This window comes from Silurus aristotelis, assembly GCF_946808225.1.
Source record: "Silurus aristotelis genome assembly, chromosome: 4".
NCBI classification, from domain to species: Eukaryota; Metazoa; Chordata; class Actinopteri; order Siluriformes; family Siluridae; genus Silurus; species Silurus aristotelis.
In genome coordinates, this window is record NC_139577.1 from 28,255,342 (window position 1) to 28,270,323 (window position 14,982).

General features: G+C 38.2%; 2 protein-coding genes across 4 annotated transcripts; both read right to left on the bottom strand.

The window, feature by feature from the left end:
• Nucleotides 1-1,266: 1,266 nt before the first annotated feature.
• On the bottom strand, nucleotides 1,267-5,453 carry hadh (hydroxyacyl-CoA dehydrogenase). The gene is made up of 8 exons (XM_083539327.1): nucleotides 5,287-5,453; nucleotides 3,757-3,885; nucleotides 3,520-3,677; nucleotides 3,299-3,425; nucleotides 2,454-2,543; nucleotides 2,128-2,200; nucleotides 1,927-2,043; nucleotides 1,267-1,840 (listed from the first exon to the last, which is right to left on the bottom strand). The coding sequence occupies exons 1-8, from the start codon at nucleotides 5,401-5,403 to the stop codon at nucleotides 1,722-1,724; spliced, it is 930 nt and encodes a 309-aa protein (XP_083395453.1). The 5' UTR covers nucleotides 5,404-5,453; the 3' UTR covers nucleotides 1,267-1,721.
• Nucleotides 5,454-5,882: 429 nt separating this feature from the next.
• Nucleotides 5,883-14,208, bottom strand: cyp2u1 (cytochrome P450, family 2, subfamily U, polypeptide 1). Of its 3 annotated transcripts, none has more exons than XM_083538757.1 (6): nucleotides 14,078-14,208; nucleotides 13,371-13,947; nucleotides 9,553-10,206; nucleotides 8,934-9,095; nucleotides 8,586-8,753; nucleotides 5,883-7,035 (listed from the first exon to the last, which is right to left on the bottom strand). In XM_083538757.1, the coding sequence occupies exons 2-6, from the start codon at nucleotides 13,813-13,815 to the stop codon at nucleotides 6,857-6,859; spliced, it is 1,608 nt and encodes a 535-aa protein (XP_083394883.1). In that variant the 5' UTR covers nucleotides 13,816-13,947; nucleotides 14,078-14,208; the 3' UTR covers nucleotides 5,883-6,856. The 3 variants fall into 3 exon arrangements, with proteins under 3 accessions (XP_083394883.1, XP_083394885.1, XP_083394884.1); XM_083538759.1 differs by having other exon boundaries at nucleotides 13,371-13,961; nucleotides 14,081-14,182; XM_083538758.1 differs by having other exon boundaries at nucleotides 13,371-14,182.
• Between the last annotated feature and the right edge of the window lie 774 nt (nucleotides 14,209-14,982).

Consider the following 14,982-nt stretch of genomic DNA (forward strand, 5'->3'; position numbering starts at 1 on the left):
AGGTGTGCATGTGGTTTAAAAACCCTTATAGCAGGATATAAGGCGCAGACGAGCCACAAGATCACATGGGGCATCGAAAAGAGGATATTATTGTGTAGCTGAATAATTTATATTTTTCCTTAAAATATCACACTTACCATATCCTTCCTTCTATCTATCACACTGAAGGTGTATTGGGCTAAAAATAACGAAAACGACGTGTAAATGGTCATCTTTTAAATACGTCATGCTGCCATCTAGTGGATAAATGAACCCATTACGCCTAAAGAAAATTGGGATTATAAAAAGGGAAAGGTTTTAGTTTGTGGCATTCAGACGAAATAAATATACGTTTGAAATGTCTACAAAGTAGGACATATACACTATGGCTATTGTGGACACCTGAACATCACATCAAAATGTAGGATTTCCCTGAAAAAAAACCTGGAAACGCAATTACACAGGATGTCTGTGTATGCTGTAACAATGCAATGAAGACATGGGTTGGTATTGCTGTAGTGGAATCTTTCAAGTGCCAGACCTTCTCACACATCAGTACCTGACCTCATTTATTGCACATTGGAGCCAAAAAAATGGGATGTTAAACAAAAACAGGTAAATTTGATAGTCAGGTCACATGATGATCACAAACATTTGGCCATGTGGTGTGTGTAATGTTGAAAATAAACTTTTTGCTAAAACTAATGACACTGGTGTAATTTTACATTAATGCCTGTTTTTTTTTTTTTTTTTTTATATAATCATATTATGTTTAATGTAAAAGGACTCAAACAAATGTCCTTAAGTAGGTTGAGAAGATGCCAAGAGTACACAACACTTCTGTAGAAATATTAGAGAAAAAAATCTATTTTGGTAGATAGATTGGTAGAATCTTTTGATAATTAATAATATTAATAATAATAATAATAAATCAATTATGCAAACATTTTTTATCTGCAGCTCTTGCAGGAACTCAGCCATTAGGGTTGCACAAGCAAGTGCACCCTTATTGCTGGTCCCAAACCTGGATAACTGGGAAGGGTTGCCTTAGGAAGGGCATCCGGCAAAAAACGTGCCAAATCTGCTTCTACTTACTGCACACGTCAGATCATCATCAGGAACCTCAAGAACTCGAAAAGCACTTTAAACTAAGCAAAATGTAACATCTTGCAGACAAACTGAAGCCCCTGGAGATTATCAGGGCTGCACTGCTTATTTTGGGTGCATTTAATGCGATTAATATTTAATCCACTTGGGAACATTATAGGTCGGAAAAACAACCCGAGATATTTTGAAGTGTTTGCTTGTATTGCAGAAATAACCACAGGTTGAACATGAAATGTGCAAAAACAAGTGACGGGTCACAAACACACAGCATGTTCACCATCACTTACGATCTCTCAGGACTATATGACTTATAGTAACTGCAAAGTGACTCGATTTTCAAACCTGTCAGTACTGCATATCTGAAAACTTAAATCCAAGAAATCGCATTCTTAATTTTAGCGCTGACATACAATACCATGACGCGCATAATTCATTCAAAACTGTCCCTACGTGGCATCACAGCAAAGCGCTAGTGTTTGTTCTATTTATTATTATTCTTTGTTTTTTATTATGTCCATATATTATATAAGTGCTGTTTCATGATCCGTTCGTCTGATCCCAGCTTTTCTGGCAACCTCTACATGCTTTCATGATTTTTGTTCTCTGACCAAAGTTCAGGTACGATTCAGCTCTGCTCATTTGTACTTGTAGAATCCCTCTCCGGTTTTCTTGCCAAGCTTTCCCTCGGATACTAGTTTGTTGAGTAGCGGACTTTGGGAAAACAGTGGGTTTTCTGGATCCATCTCATACCAACCTGTAACAATATAATAATTAATAATGAATAAAATACTACAATCATGATTTTTTTTAATTTTTTATAACATCTGCACAAACGCTTACCGTCGATGATGAATTTGGACGTGTCCAATCCGACATAATCCAAAAGCTCAAAAGGACCCATGGGATAACCGGCTCCAAGCTTCATAGCAACATCAATGTCCTCTTTGGATCCGTGACCTGTAAAGACAGAGAAATGGACAATTTGACCTTTTACTTACTATTACACAAAGCTATAAGTGTAAACAGGAGCAGCGAGTGTACCTCTTTCATACAGTCGCACAGCCTCCATAAGGTAAGGAACGAGCAGCCGGTTTACAATAAATCCTGGAGTGTCCTTTAACCCAAAAATAATACGATGCATTAAAGGTGGAAAAATCTACACAGCTGGCATCATATCTAATACACCATCTCTGGACCAAATCTACCAAATACGTGCATCAAAAGCAAATCTACCTCCAAATGAAAGAAACTATGTCTTGGCACATACCTCTTTTAACCCCAGTAATAAATCACAACATATAGGATTTTACTTTTATTTATCCAGTTATAAGTGTGTAGCTTCATGAACTTTTCAGACAGAAACTTACTTTGCAGGAAACTGGATGTTTTCCTAACGCCTTACTGAAATCGAGGAGCGTGTTAAATGTTTCTTGGCTTGTCCCAGGAGCCTGGATGACCTAAAAAAAAAAAAACACATATTTGAAGAAATGAGATCATTTCAGAACATTAAAGCTTTAAAATGTGTTCTTCTCCTGCAGAGTTTTACTTTTTATTTATTTTAGTTAATTAAGTGCTGTCTGTGAAAAAACTTTCAAATGTCTTAAATGTGTTCTCAAAAAAAAAAAAAAAAAAAACGGTCTTAGCATTACGCAAAGCTTCCTGAAAGTCTTAATCCAATTAAAATGATGCACCCATGTCAATAACTGTTTACTAAGAAATGAAAAAGAAAAGCTGTGGTCAGAGCACAGAATCAGCCATGATACAGCACCCCTGAAGCACAGATATTAAGGGCCTTGCTCAAGGGCCCCGAGAGTGGCAGCTTGGTGATACCCGGGCTTGAGTAACCCAGAGCCTTAAACAGTGAGCTACCTCCTTCCTTTGGTGTGGTCGGTTTATGCAAATTTGGGTAAACTACACAAAACTCAGGAATGATTGATGTGAATGGGATTTAAAGAAAAGTAATGTGTTAAAATGACTCAGCGGAAAGAATGGGTCTCTAATGTCTCATGACACTTACTATAACCTAAACCAACTTACTGTAAGTTTAACCAATCATGTCTTTCAGCATGTGTGTGAATGGAGTGTGACCTGATGTTAACTATGCTGCAGTTCAGTTGAAGGGAACCTCAGGGGAATCAGTTATTAACGAATCAAAAGTCTACTTAGTCTATATAACAGGCAGTATATAGACAGCGTGATTATATAAATATACCTCCACAAGCTTCATCATAGGAACAGGGTTGAAGAAATGGAGCCCTCCGAACCGGTCGAGACGAGCTGTGGAGACTGCGATCTCGGAGATAGGAATAGAGGACGTGTTGCTTGCAAAGATGGTGTGTCTAATGAGGAACACAAGCACACAACGAATGCTGATCAGAAAAGTGAGAGAAATCTGGATCTTTATGAATTAGAGGAACGTGTTCGAGCTCTCACTCTGGTGCTATTTTATCCAACAAAGAGAAGAGATCCTGCTTCACTTTGAGGTTCTCCACAATGGCCTCCAGCACTAAATCAGTGCTCTGCACCACAGATGCAGCATCAGTGCTCGTGGAAATGTTCTTCATTACCTTCTGAACAAACTCTTCGCCAGCCTATTAAAGAAAAAAAAAAAATTCAGTTCGAAGCTTCAGGAAGATTTTTTTGTCCGATACAGAAGACTTAATAACAAACCTCTGGTTTGTCAGCAAACTTCTTCTTCACTACCCTCTGCAGGCTGCCCGTGATGCTCTTAGTTGATTTGTTCAGGATGTCCTGAGACGTGTCCACCAGCACTACCGAATGCCCGGTTGACGCCGCGACCTGGATGAAGATGTGACACAGATTTCGCTTAATCAGTGTTTCGAAGATGTAAGTACACATGAATGTCCAACCTTAAACCAGCAATGAACGATTCAGTATGGCCTGAATACATTTCTGAACATACATATACACACACTTGCACCCTGATCACACTACACACTGTCTATAACACAACACATCAATAATAAGACAGTTATTGTCTTATAATTGTCTTAATTAGAAGACAATTATATTGTCTTCTAATTGTTAGTCTTAGAACAATTATAAGACAATTACACCATCGTTTAATTCTCATGAGGATACTTAATCCTCAATTCTCTCTTCCTGTCACACATTTACTCTCCTTCTCCCCTTTTCTTTCTCTCTCTCTCTCCCTCACTCACTGTTGAGTTAAACATGTTCTTAAGGTACCGGTGACCAGCAATCTTGCTTTCCTTTTTCTTTCTTTCCGAATCCACCCGATTCATCTCGACAGCCTAAAGATCCATGAAGTTACAGAGCAACTCAAGAACTATGAAGATGGATTCGGGCTGTAATTTGGCTCAAAACTGCAATTGACATGGAGATTTCTTCATTTAAGATCCCAGTACTGAACAGCACACCTCAACGATTATGGAACTGTAATGAATGGACATTCGGTGACACGCAGATGAGGATCGCTTTCCTTTTGAGTCTGGGTTCTCTCAAGATTTCTTCCTCGTACCATCTCAGGGAGTTTTTCCTTGCCGTCGTCACCACTGGCTCTTTTATTTGGGATAAACTTATATGCCCTAAACGTTAAAATTCATATTTTATAACTTCATTATCACCTTAAAGCTGTTTTAGAACAACGTCCAGTTGCTGAAAGTGCTTTACAAATACAAATGCATTGAACTGATATGCAATTGGAGTTATGTATGTTTGGGAATTTTTTTTTTACAGTAGATCGCACTACTGCTGTACTTTTCCTTTCTGTAACTTGCATATTGTAAAACAAAATGTAAAACAATAAGAAAAATAAAAATAAAAAAGACTTAATAGGGTTGCTTTATATTAGAATATGTAGCAGTTTCCAGTAAGATTGATGGCTGGATTCTAAATCCGCATGGTCTTCACCCTATCTAGTGCCCTAAAATCACAACATAGCGCTGTTTAGGACTTGAATATAAACACCTTTTTTCATTATTGGGTCGCAGTCGTGTTTAGAAAAGAGCATAAACCTGAATAAAATGTCTTTTCATGAGGTTTAGACGCAAACACGTTTGTAAGTGAACTTTGCATGAAAGTTACAGAGGACTTGTGGACAGAGGACAAGTGGACAGAGGACACGTGACCTGCTGCTAGTCACAAGTTAGCTAGCTAGGTAAGGTTAGGCTCTTGACACCTATTTTAACCGTTAGCTCTTTGGCTAGCTAAGCCTACCTGTGCGATCCCCGATCCCATTAATCCTCCTCCTATGATGGTGACATGTTTAATAACGGCATTTCGGATGCTAGAAGAGCTCAACGCTCGCGTAAAATAATGAGTGACAAACGCCATGATTGTGTCACAGCGGTTCTCCTCGACACCGGAAGAAATAGGCGGAGTCAGGGTCAGCCTGATCACGTGATCCCAGCTACTCTATGATGTTGCCAGACCACGTGACTTCTACACCAAAGTGGCCATGAGTCCAGTGAGGAAATTCTACCCCTACCTACCTACCTACCTACCTACCTACCTACCTACCTACCTACCTATCTATCTATCTATCTATCTATCTATCTATCTATCTATCTATCTATCTATCTATCTATCTATCTATCTATCAAATGCTTAATCAGTTATTCTTTTTCACATTCTGCATGTTAAATAAGTTACTTATACTAATGAGAAATATAATAATAGTAATAATAATAATGATAATAATAATAATACAAATATATATGATTGCAATTTTAATAAAATAAAAGTCTTTTTTGTGTAGTGATATATCTCAGTGTTTTATATAAAACTTATATAATGACACTTCAATGCACAGATTTATTTTTAGTAATTTATTTCAGTGGTCAAATAAAACTAAAGCTTCAAGTATTAAGGCATTCAACAGGAAAGAACACAGTAAATGCCCTATTTAATAATAATAATAAAAAAGAACAGTCCCATAAGATTTCCTATAGATTAATTTTACATACTGTAGTATTTATGCATTGATCTTCATCTATAACTCATTAGTGCAATACATTTCACTTGCATTGTCTACAATTCAGAGATTCATACATTAACTTTAAATGCTGTTAAGGCCACTTGCACATCACATTATTTTTTACAGCATCTCCCAGAAGTGATCAGATAACCATTTATCAAACTGCAGTTCATTTCAATTGATGGCTTGTTCAGTCAGAGAAATTAAAACAAGTAATTATCTTGTATTGTTTCATATCAGTTCCCTAATTTTATAGCAATTATTAATAAAGTACAGCTTTTTTAGGTAATAAATGTACACAGCTTCATAAAGTGCGCTTGAATAATGAAAGATAAACAAAGATCATTGAAAAAGATTCTGGTCACAGACCATAAGGTGCTAAAACTTAAAAAAATCAAAATAATAATATGAAATGTAAATGCTCTATTTTCATGTTACAATATTAAGATTCTGATTTTGAAATGGTCAGACACATACATTTATAGTGTAGTAAATTGCAATAGCTGAAGGTAAAATTAGAAATTAATAAAAAATATATATATTTTTGTAAAACAGTATACTGATACTGTGCATTAATATTCGGACACAATTAAATGAAATCCTTTGGTACAAACAACTCAAGCTGAAGCCATAATTTTACAGTCTCACATTATGGAAATCAGTTGGAATTTTTTGATGAGCAGCTTCACTAGAGCTCTTTCCCTTATTGAAATTATTCATAGCCATAAAAAAGCATTTTAGGTAAAAAAAAAAAAAAAAAAAAAAAAAGATAATTAATGCCTCTGAGATTTTCTGATGTTTGGAATGCGGTTAGCGTGGTGTTACACACACTCTGAAGCGACACGGAGCCAGAGTGAGGCCGAAGCGTCCATGCATGGACAGGGGTGGATGTTCCTTGGGAAGGCGAAATGTGAAAGCCTGCATCAGGCTAGTGAACATCAGGAAGATCTCCATCTTGGCCAGCTGTTCTCCCATGCACACTCTCCGACCTACAGACACGAGAAGGACATTTCTCCTTATACAGGTGACAAAACAAATACGGAAACTATATTTGGTTGTTTTTACCGCGATCCTTCACTTAGTATATTTTAAAATTTCCCTACAGAAATAAAATGTATCTATTAATTGATTAAGCCATTTGTCCAATACAAACTGTCATTATTTATATTAAAACAAGGAAAATGCTTTTTCTGCTCTTGGCATGTACATATGTATATGCATGTGTAAATACATTAGGGGTGTAACAGTACACAAAATTCACAGTTCGGTTTTTAAGTTTTGTTTACGGTTATGGGAAAGAGACGCAAAACAAAATTGCTTGTCGTTTTTTTATTAACAAAGTTTTTTTTTATTATTAACTATTAAATAATTATATTAACAATTGTGAACATCAGCAGTTTTCATTTTTAAAACAATTTTAAATAAAATGCCTGCTCGGTTAAATATTATATAAAATTATGTTTTATAATATTTTATAAAAAGTTAAATATCTCAAAACTAAATAGAATAAATTAAATGAGTGTAATATACTTTTTTATTATATCGATTAAATTGAGCAATTTATTAAACTGGAACAAATTAAACTAATTAAATAAAATTCAATAAATGGAAAAATTTTATTAAATTGTTTATACCCCTGGCATTGTTGTGTAAGTTTTCAAATGTAATAATAATTTTTAAAAAATGCAAGGCGGAGATTAAATAAATTTGCGGTCCGCCACTTAATTCGTTCCTGAGGAAACTCAGATTTTACTTCGTTCCGCATGTAAAAAGGATTGCAGTTGGTACACATGTGCACCGAACCAAAAGCCTTGTACTGAAAAGGTTTGGTGATACATGTACCGATACACCCCTAATATACATGTGTACATGTGTACATATACTATATACATACAGTACAGACCAAAAGTTTGGACACATCTTCTCATTCAAAGAGTTTTCTTTATTTTCATGACTATGAAAATTGTAGAGTCACACTGAAGGCATCAAGGGCTATTTGACCAAGAAGGAGAGTGATGGGGTGCTGCGCCAGATGACCTGGCCTCCACAGTCACCGGACCTGAACCCAATCGAGATGGTTTAGGGGTGAGCTGGACCGCAGAGTAAAGGCAAAAGGGCCAACAAGTGCCAGCCATCTCTCGGGGAACTCCTTCAAGACTGTTGGAAGACCATTTCAGGTGACTACCTCTTGAAGCTCATCAAGAGAATGCCAAGAGTGTGCAAAGCAGTAATCAAAGCAAAAGGTGGCTACTTTGAAGAACCTAGAATATGACATTTTTCAGTTGTTTCACACTTTTTTGTTATGTATATAATTCCATATATAATTCCACATGTGTTAATTCATAGTTTTGATGCCTTCAGTGTGAATCTACAATTTTCATAGTCATGAAAATAAAGAAAACTCTTTGAATGAGAAGGTGTGTCCAAACTTTTGGTCTGTACTGTATATGTATATAGCTCTCCTAATATCCCCGACTATAGCTTTAGCTGAAGGCAACAAGTATTTGGCATCTTGTATATAAAATAAAACTAATCATACCGATTCCGAATGGAATAAAATATTCCTTTCTCAGAAGCTGGCCTAGTTCATCCAAAAACCGTGAAGGATTAAAGTCATCTGGATTCTCCCATACACTGGGATCTCTATGGACTGACCAGAGGTTGGGAATGATGACTGTCCCCTTAGGAATGGTGTACCCTTGAAACTCTAAGAAGAAAACAATTTCAAGAAAAACAAATACAGGTTTCAGTTCTCTTTTTTACACAATCATTGTTACCACAGTGTCATTTAGATCACGCGAACATCAGATCAGAGGACTGATTTACAGAACTTGGGATTTTCTTTCATGATTATGGAGAATCATGGGGTTTGGTTTCACTTTCTAACCTGTAGTCTTGGAGGCCATGTGAGGAATAGCCAGAGGTACCACTACAGCCATTCTCTGAACCTCCATGATGGTGGCCTCGGTGTAGGGCAGTGTGCCCTTATCAGTCAGTGACGGCAGCCTTCCACGTCCCAGTACTGCATCGATCTCTCGCTGGACCTTCTCTGAACATTACACATGAGGATGTTTTAATGTAGCTTAATGCGTCTTAATGGATTTGCTTTTTTTAATAAGGGTCTGTGATAAAGTATTTGTATATTTAAGTAACAACCTTTTGCCATCATACCACTGTGAGATAACACAATATCTGATACAATATCAAAAAATATAACAAATATATTCAAAGCTAAATGCCCAAATGTAAATGTAATAAAATAACAATAACCCAATTTTGTTATGTTCATACATGAAATTAAAAAAACACTTTCAGCCAATCAGAATTGAGTATTTTTAGGGTAATAAGGTAATAATACCACTAAAATTGTTAAGTAATATAGTGTTTTTACTGTCTCTAACAAAATGTGGGAACAATTCCAAACACCGCTACAATCATACAATATTTCTGCGCTACATTCATATCGGGAAAGATGGGTTTTAAGGTGGGTTTAAAGATGGGTTTACCTTGGACATCTGGATGTAAACACATGTACAGTACCATCCACAGGATGCTGTTAGTGGTTGTATCTGTCCCTGCAATAAACAGGTCCCCTATTATGAAGAACAGGTAGTCCTCAGTGAACCCGTCCTCCTCGGATCCTCCTGTTTTTTGCTGAGACAACATCTCCACCAGATACATATCGATTAAATCCCTGGGGTTCTCGGGGTCCAGTGTAGCCCTGTGCCTGGCTATGATCTTCTTCAGGAATGCAGTGATGTCCCTTTCCACTTGGCGGAGCTGCTTGAAGACGCCAAAGGGAACATAATAAAGCCAGGGGAAGATGTTGATGAGCATGGCAGCACTATTCATGCTGATCTCCAGCCCGTGGGACATGTGGTTCAGTTGCGTACAGAACTCCTTGTCTTGGTGGTGGAATCGCTGGCCCAGGCTGATCGAGGAGATCACGTTGGACACGGCATTGCTGATAAAAGGTGTCAGGTCCACCCCTTGTCCCCCTGCCTCCTTGTTTTGCTTCAGCAGCTCAGCCTTGACCATAGCGAATCCCTCATGGATGCAGGGCTCCAGGCTCAACTTTCCCAAGCCAAAGTTTCGAAGGGTCGTGTGGCAGAACTTGCGCTGTTTTCTCCAGATTGGACCATAAGGTGCAAACACAATGCCTGCAGATCAGAAGCGATCTTTAGAAGGATCTTTGGAGGTGACGGATTACAGTTATTCTCAGTTGCTTCGAAGCATTTTTGAAATCATCCTTAATATTTGTGAACCACTAAGTGCATTTCTCAAAATCACCAACAGCACAACACATTGGATTTCGTGCAAAAACCTGCACTTTTCTCAGAATCCTTTGTTCATCTCTCAAAAGTATGTATTTTTCTCAATGAACATCTCATTCCCATCAGAATAACCATTCCTTTTATCATCATTAACAAACAGGATAATCAAAATGTTAATTTATGTTGTCATGGATTAACCATGGATGTGCTAGAGACTCTGACCTCGTCTGTCATCCTGTCCATCATCAGAATTTTATTTCATATATAGTTTTATTAAACTGCTAAAAATTGTGATTTGTGGTGAGAGTAGGGAGCAGGTTGAGAAGAGCCTGGAGAGCTGGAGGTACACGCTGGAGAAAAGGAGTATGGAAATTCAGTAGGAGTAAGACAGAGTACATGTGTGTGAAAGAGAGGGAGGGCAGTGGAGTGGTGCGGTTGCAGGGAGAAGAGTTGGAGAAGGTGGAGGAGTTCAGGTACCTGGGGTCAACAGTGCAAAGTAATGGAGAGTGTGTTAGAGAAGTGAAGAAAAGAGTGCAGGCAGGGTGGAGTAGGTGGAGAAAAGTGATAGCAGGAGTGATTTGTGATAGAAGAGTATCTGCAAGAGTGAAAGGGAAAGTTTATAGGACTGTGGTGAGACCTGTGATGTTGTATGGTTTAGAGACAGTGGCATTGAGTAAAAGACAGGAGGTGGAGCTGGAGGTAGCAGAGCTGAAGATGTTGAGATTTTCGTTGGGAGCGATGATGATGAAGAGAATTAGAAATGAGTTTATTAGAGGGACAGTGCATGTGGGACGTTTTGGGACAAAGTGAGAGAGGCCCGATTAAGATGGTTTGGACATGTGCAGAGGAGGGACATGGGGTATATCAGTAGAAGAATGCTAAAGATGGAGCAGAAAGGAAGGAGGAAAAGAGGAAGGCCAAGGAGGAGGTTTATAAATGTGGTGAGGGAAGACATGCATGTAGTTGGTTTGAAAGAGGCAGATGTAGAGGACAGAGGGGGGTGTGGAGACGTATGATCCGCTGTGGCGACCCCTAATGGGAGCAGCCGAAAGAAGAAGAAGAAGATCTGATCTGAGAAACGCTGCAAAGCAAAAAACTGTAACAAGTGGCTTTGTTATGCTGCAAGAGAATTTATTTTACAGTGTAGTATGTATTAATTTGTCCTCTTGTAAGAGAAGACTCAAAACCAATCGTTTTTATCATTATGCTGAAATGAAACCTTTCTATCCTGATATTATTGGACTCAACCATTATTTCAGTAGCCTAGGATAATTATTTTATTTGAAGCTACTTTACAATTTGTCAGAAATCCTGGATCCAGAGCTAATCCCAAAAAGATTGGACATGAGGTAAGCATACACCACGAACAGGACACCAGTCCATTGCATGATTCAACACACACTCAGGTGTAGTGGCCATTTTTGCCAATCCACCTACCAGTATTGTTTAATAAGGTGGAAGAAAAGCTAAGAACCTGATTAAACCCAAAACCTGATAATCTTCATGTTATGATGAGCTACAATAATGTCTGTGATGCACTAACAGAAGCTTGCAGAAGCTCATACTTATTTAAGTACTGGATCAGTATTGAGGAACTAGATTTAGGGGTATGTCCGAATACAACAATATGATTGGAATAAACTAATGGATTAAAATAGATAGCAATACAGACCTGAATAGAAGGTTCACTGTTTGTTTTTCCAATGGACATCTGTCTGAGACTAGAGGTGTGCATTGTCGAACTTTGATCCCACAAAGCATAACTAAAAATTCAAGCGTGTGGGAGGTCAGGTTTTTTTTGTTGTTGTTTGTTTTAATGCATGATTTGAAAGTCTGGGGCTCTGTGACACAATTAAAAAATTTCTGGACACCAACACGTGTGCTACTCCAGATAAAGTCCATTTCTGCTGTTGTAATAGCTTTCACTCTTCTTAGATTTTGGAGTGTTAGGGCCTGGTGTTGTGTAAGGAGTGTTGGGGTGCATTTGGCATTCCAGTTTATCCTTGAAGTGTTTAGTGGGATTGAGGCCAGGTCTCTGTGCAGAACACTTAAGATCTTCCATTAAAGCTTTGGCAAACCATGTGTTCATTAACAGCGTGCTTAATGCTGGAATATATGTGGATCTTTTAGTGCAAGTGGCTCATTTTAGACAAATGAGGGCTTCCAAATTTGTGGAACCAGTGAAGGGAAGAACGATATGAGTGTGATGGTCTGATATCCATGAAAGTTTTGGTCACAGAGTGTATTTTCTAACAAAATATAACCAACAACCTCTCTCTCTCATTCTCTCCCTCTGAGTTTAACATGTTCCTGAGGTACCAGCATTCCTGTCTCTTTCTTTACTTCAGATCTGCCCAATTCATCCCAAAACCCTCTGGATGGAGTTCTCTTAAATTAGAGACCACTCCGTGCAGCTATGGATGGTTCCACCTATACAGCCTAAAGAGCCATGAAGTTACTGAGCAACTCAAGAACTTTGAGGACATATTTAAAACTGTAATTATATAAACAGTCTACTAAAATGGACAACAGTTTGCATGAACAGTTCTGCTTTTAAACGCCTGAACAGAAGATGTCAACAATGATGAAACTGTAATGAATGGATATTTGGTGCCACTTAGATTAGGATGGGTTTTCTTTTGAGTCTGGTTCTTTCCTGGGAGTTTTTCCTTGCCACACTTTCTCGCTCACTAGGGATAAACTTACAATTATAAGAAACAAATGCATTGGCACTTATATATTCTTTTATACTATATAACTTTATTTGTGTAAAACTGCTTCCAGACAATGTCTGTTGTTTAAATGTGCTATAAAAATAGAAAAATGAATTGAACTGTAAAATGTACAGACAATAATTCAAGTGCTGTGTGTCTCGAGTGATGTAGTGAAGGTTCAGTAAGTGTCAGGGTTTACAGACTGGGATTGTGTTAGAGCTCTGAGAACTTATATAAGATTCCTCTAAGCTTCATCATCCTCTTCGCTTCCCTTTTGATGAGTGTGAACAAAGCTGAGAGAACCCCTGATGGCTGCAGAAAGAGTGCTGATCTCACCTTTGCGCTTGGTCAGAATGGTGACCAGGGGGATGTCAGGTCGGTCAGAGAAAGCCTCGGGGTGATTGGACAGCGCGTCTCTGATCAGCTCGTACCCGTTCAGCACCACCACCAGCTGGCTGCCCACAAACAGGCTATAGATGTTACCGTAAATCTTCGACAACTGCGTCAAGCCGACCTGCGGGGAAAGTTGACTGGTCCTCTTCTTTTCATACTCTTCAGCTTTCTGCACGAACAGACGCAGGATGAACGGGGGTACGAGCAAACTGCCGAAATTACCTACCACCGGAAGTGGCTTTGGGCCCGGAGGGATGTTCACAAGCAACTGTTTGCTCAGTTGGTGCTGCCTCAGTAGATAAAAAAGCAGAAGGAAAATACCGAAACATGCGAAAGACGCGGAGAGAAATTCAACCCCAGGCAGCAGTTTGATGAACGCAGCCTCCATGATTCACCGAAATAAATAAAACGCATAGAAAGAGCAATTCTGGTGAGGCCAGATGGATCTAACACATCCTAGTGATGCAGTCTCAATGCAAATCTGTTATAATTGATAAAAATAATAATAATAATATAAACACTTTTAAACGTTGACTGACGTCAGGATATATTATAAGTCAATGTTAAACTGATCCTAACACCGCAATGCATTGAAAATATTGTCTTTAAAAAAAAAAAAAACAGTTCAAATCCTCCTCCGAGGTTCTCGCTGCCTCTGCTGCCCCTGCTGCCCCTCCTGCCACTGCTGCCCCTGCTGCTCCGTTGCTCTGCTCCCCGATCGCGCATCTGTCACTCGTGTTTGTGTTGTCGCTGATGTTTCGGAAGCGTGCTTCAATCCGCCGCTTCTCATTGGTCAGAAATAGGGTGGGCAGGGCGACACATGGGCCCACGCGCAGTCCAATGAAAATCTGCTGTGGATATGCGGCGTCAGGCGCCATATTGGAATCTCCAACTAGTGAACTAGTTTTTAAAGCAGCATGAAAAAGTATTTCAGCTAAATATTTTGAGGAATTAACTGTCCGGATGCCAAGAGTGTGTAAAGCTGTTATTCATGTTAATGGAGGATTTTTCAATGAAAATAAAGTGTGATATCTGCGCATTTATAAATCTGTTACCATTAAATACCATTAAATTACCTTGATTGCTGCATATAAACAAAAGGAACATGCATGTGTGTTTTAAAAAACAAAAAAAAAACCCTAGGTGCTTAAAAACTTTGGACAGACACTGGATGTTTCATTGTGTCTATAATCTAATGTTGATTATGTTTATCCAATAAAGTGCAGACAATGTTGCCTCTCATTACATTAGACAGTAAATATAGATTCATTTGAAATTATGATGATACATTAATCTATCATCGCATTATAAAAACACTGTATCCTACCTAAGAAATTTGTAGACATGAAATGTAGCCGTATAAGATTTAAGTATTAAAAATAAATATTTATGCATATTAATGCATGCAAATGTGGTTAAGGTCCCAAACAATATGCAGTAAAAAAAAGTCCCAACAAATATTAGCAAACGTGTGCATTTATTCCTAAATGTAACAACATGTGTTTTATTTTATATAAGACTTCATGCAGGGGATCATCAGTTGATTTTGTAACAG

What these genes read in the sequence shown, in the direction of transcription:
- hadh (XM_083539327.1), bottom strand. Translation starts at nt 5,403, where the DNA reads ATGGCGTTTGTCACTCATTATTTTACGCGAGCGTTGAGCTCTTCTAGC. An exon ending in TTGGATAAAATAGCACCAGA is followed by an intron (nt 3,426 to 3,519) that starts GTGAGAGCTCGA and finishes GTTCCTCATTAG; the next exon opens with ACACACCATCTTTGCAAGCA. An exon ending in AACATCCAGTTTCCTGCAAA is followed by an intron (nt 2,201 to 2,453) that starts GTAAGTTTCTGT and finishes TTTGGGTTAAAG; the next exon opens with GACACTCCAGGATTTATTGT.
- cyp2u1 (XM_083538757.1), bottom strand. Translation starts at nt 13,815, where the DNA reads ATGGAGGCTGCGTTCATCAAACTGCTGCCTGGGGTTGAATTTCTCTCC. An exon ending in CATTCTGACCAAGCGCAAAG is followed by an intron (nt 10,207 to 13,370) that starts GTGAGATCAGCA and finishes TCTGATCTGCAG; the next exon opens with GCATTGTGTTTGCACCTTAT. An exon ending in TTTACATCCAGATGTCCAAG is followed by an intron (nt 9,096 to 9,552) that starts GTAAACCCATCT and finishes TGTAATGTTCAG; the next exon opens with AGAAGGTCCAGCGAGAGATC.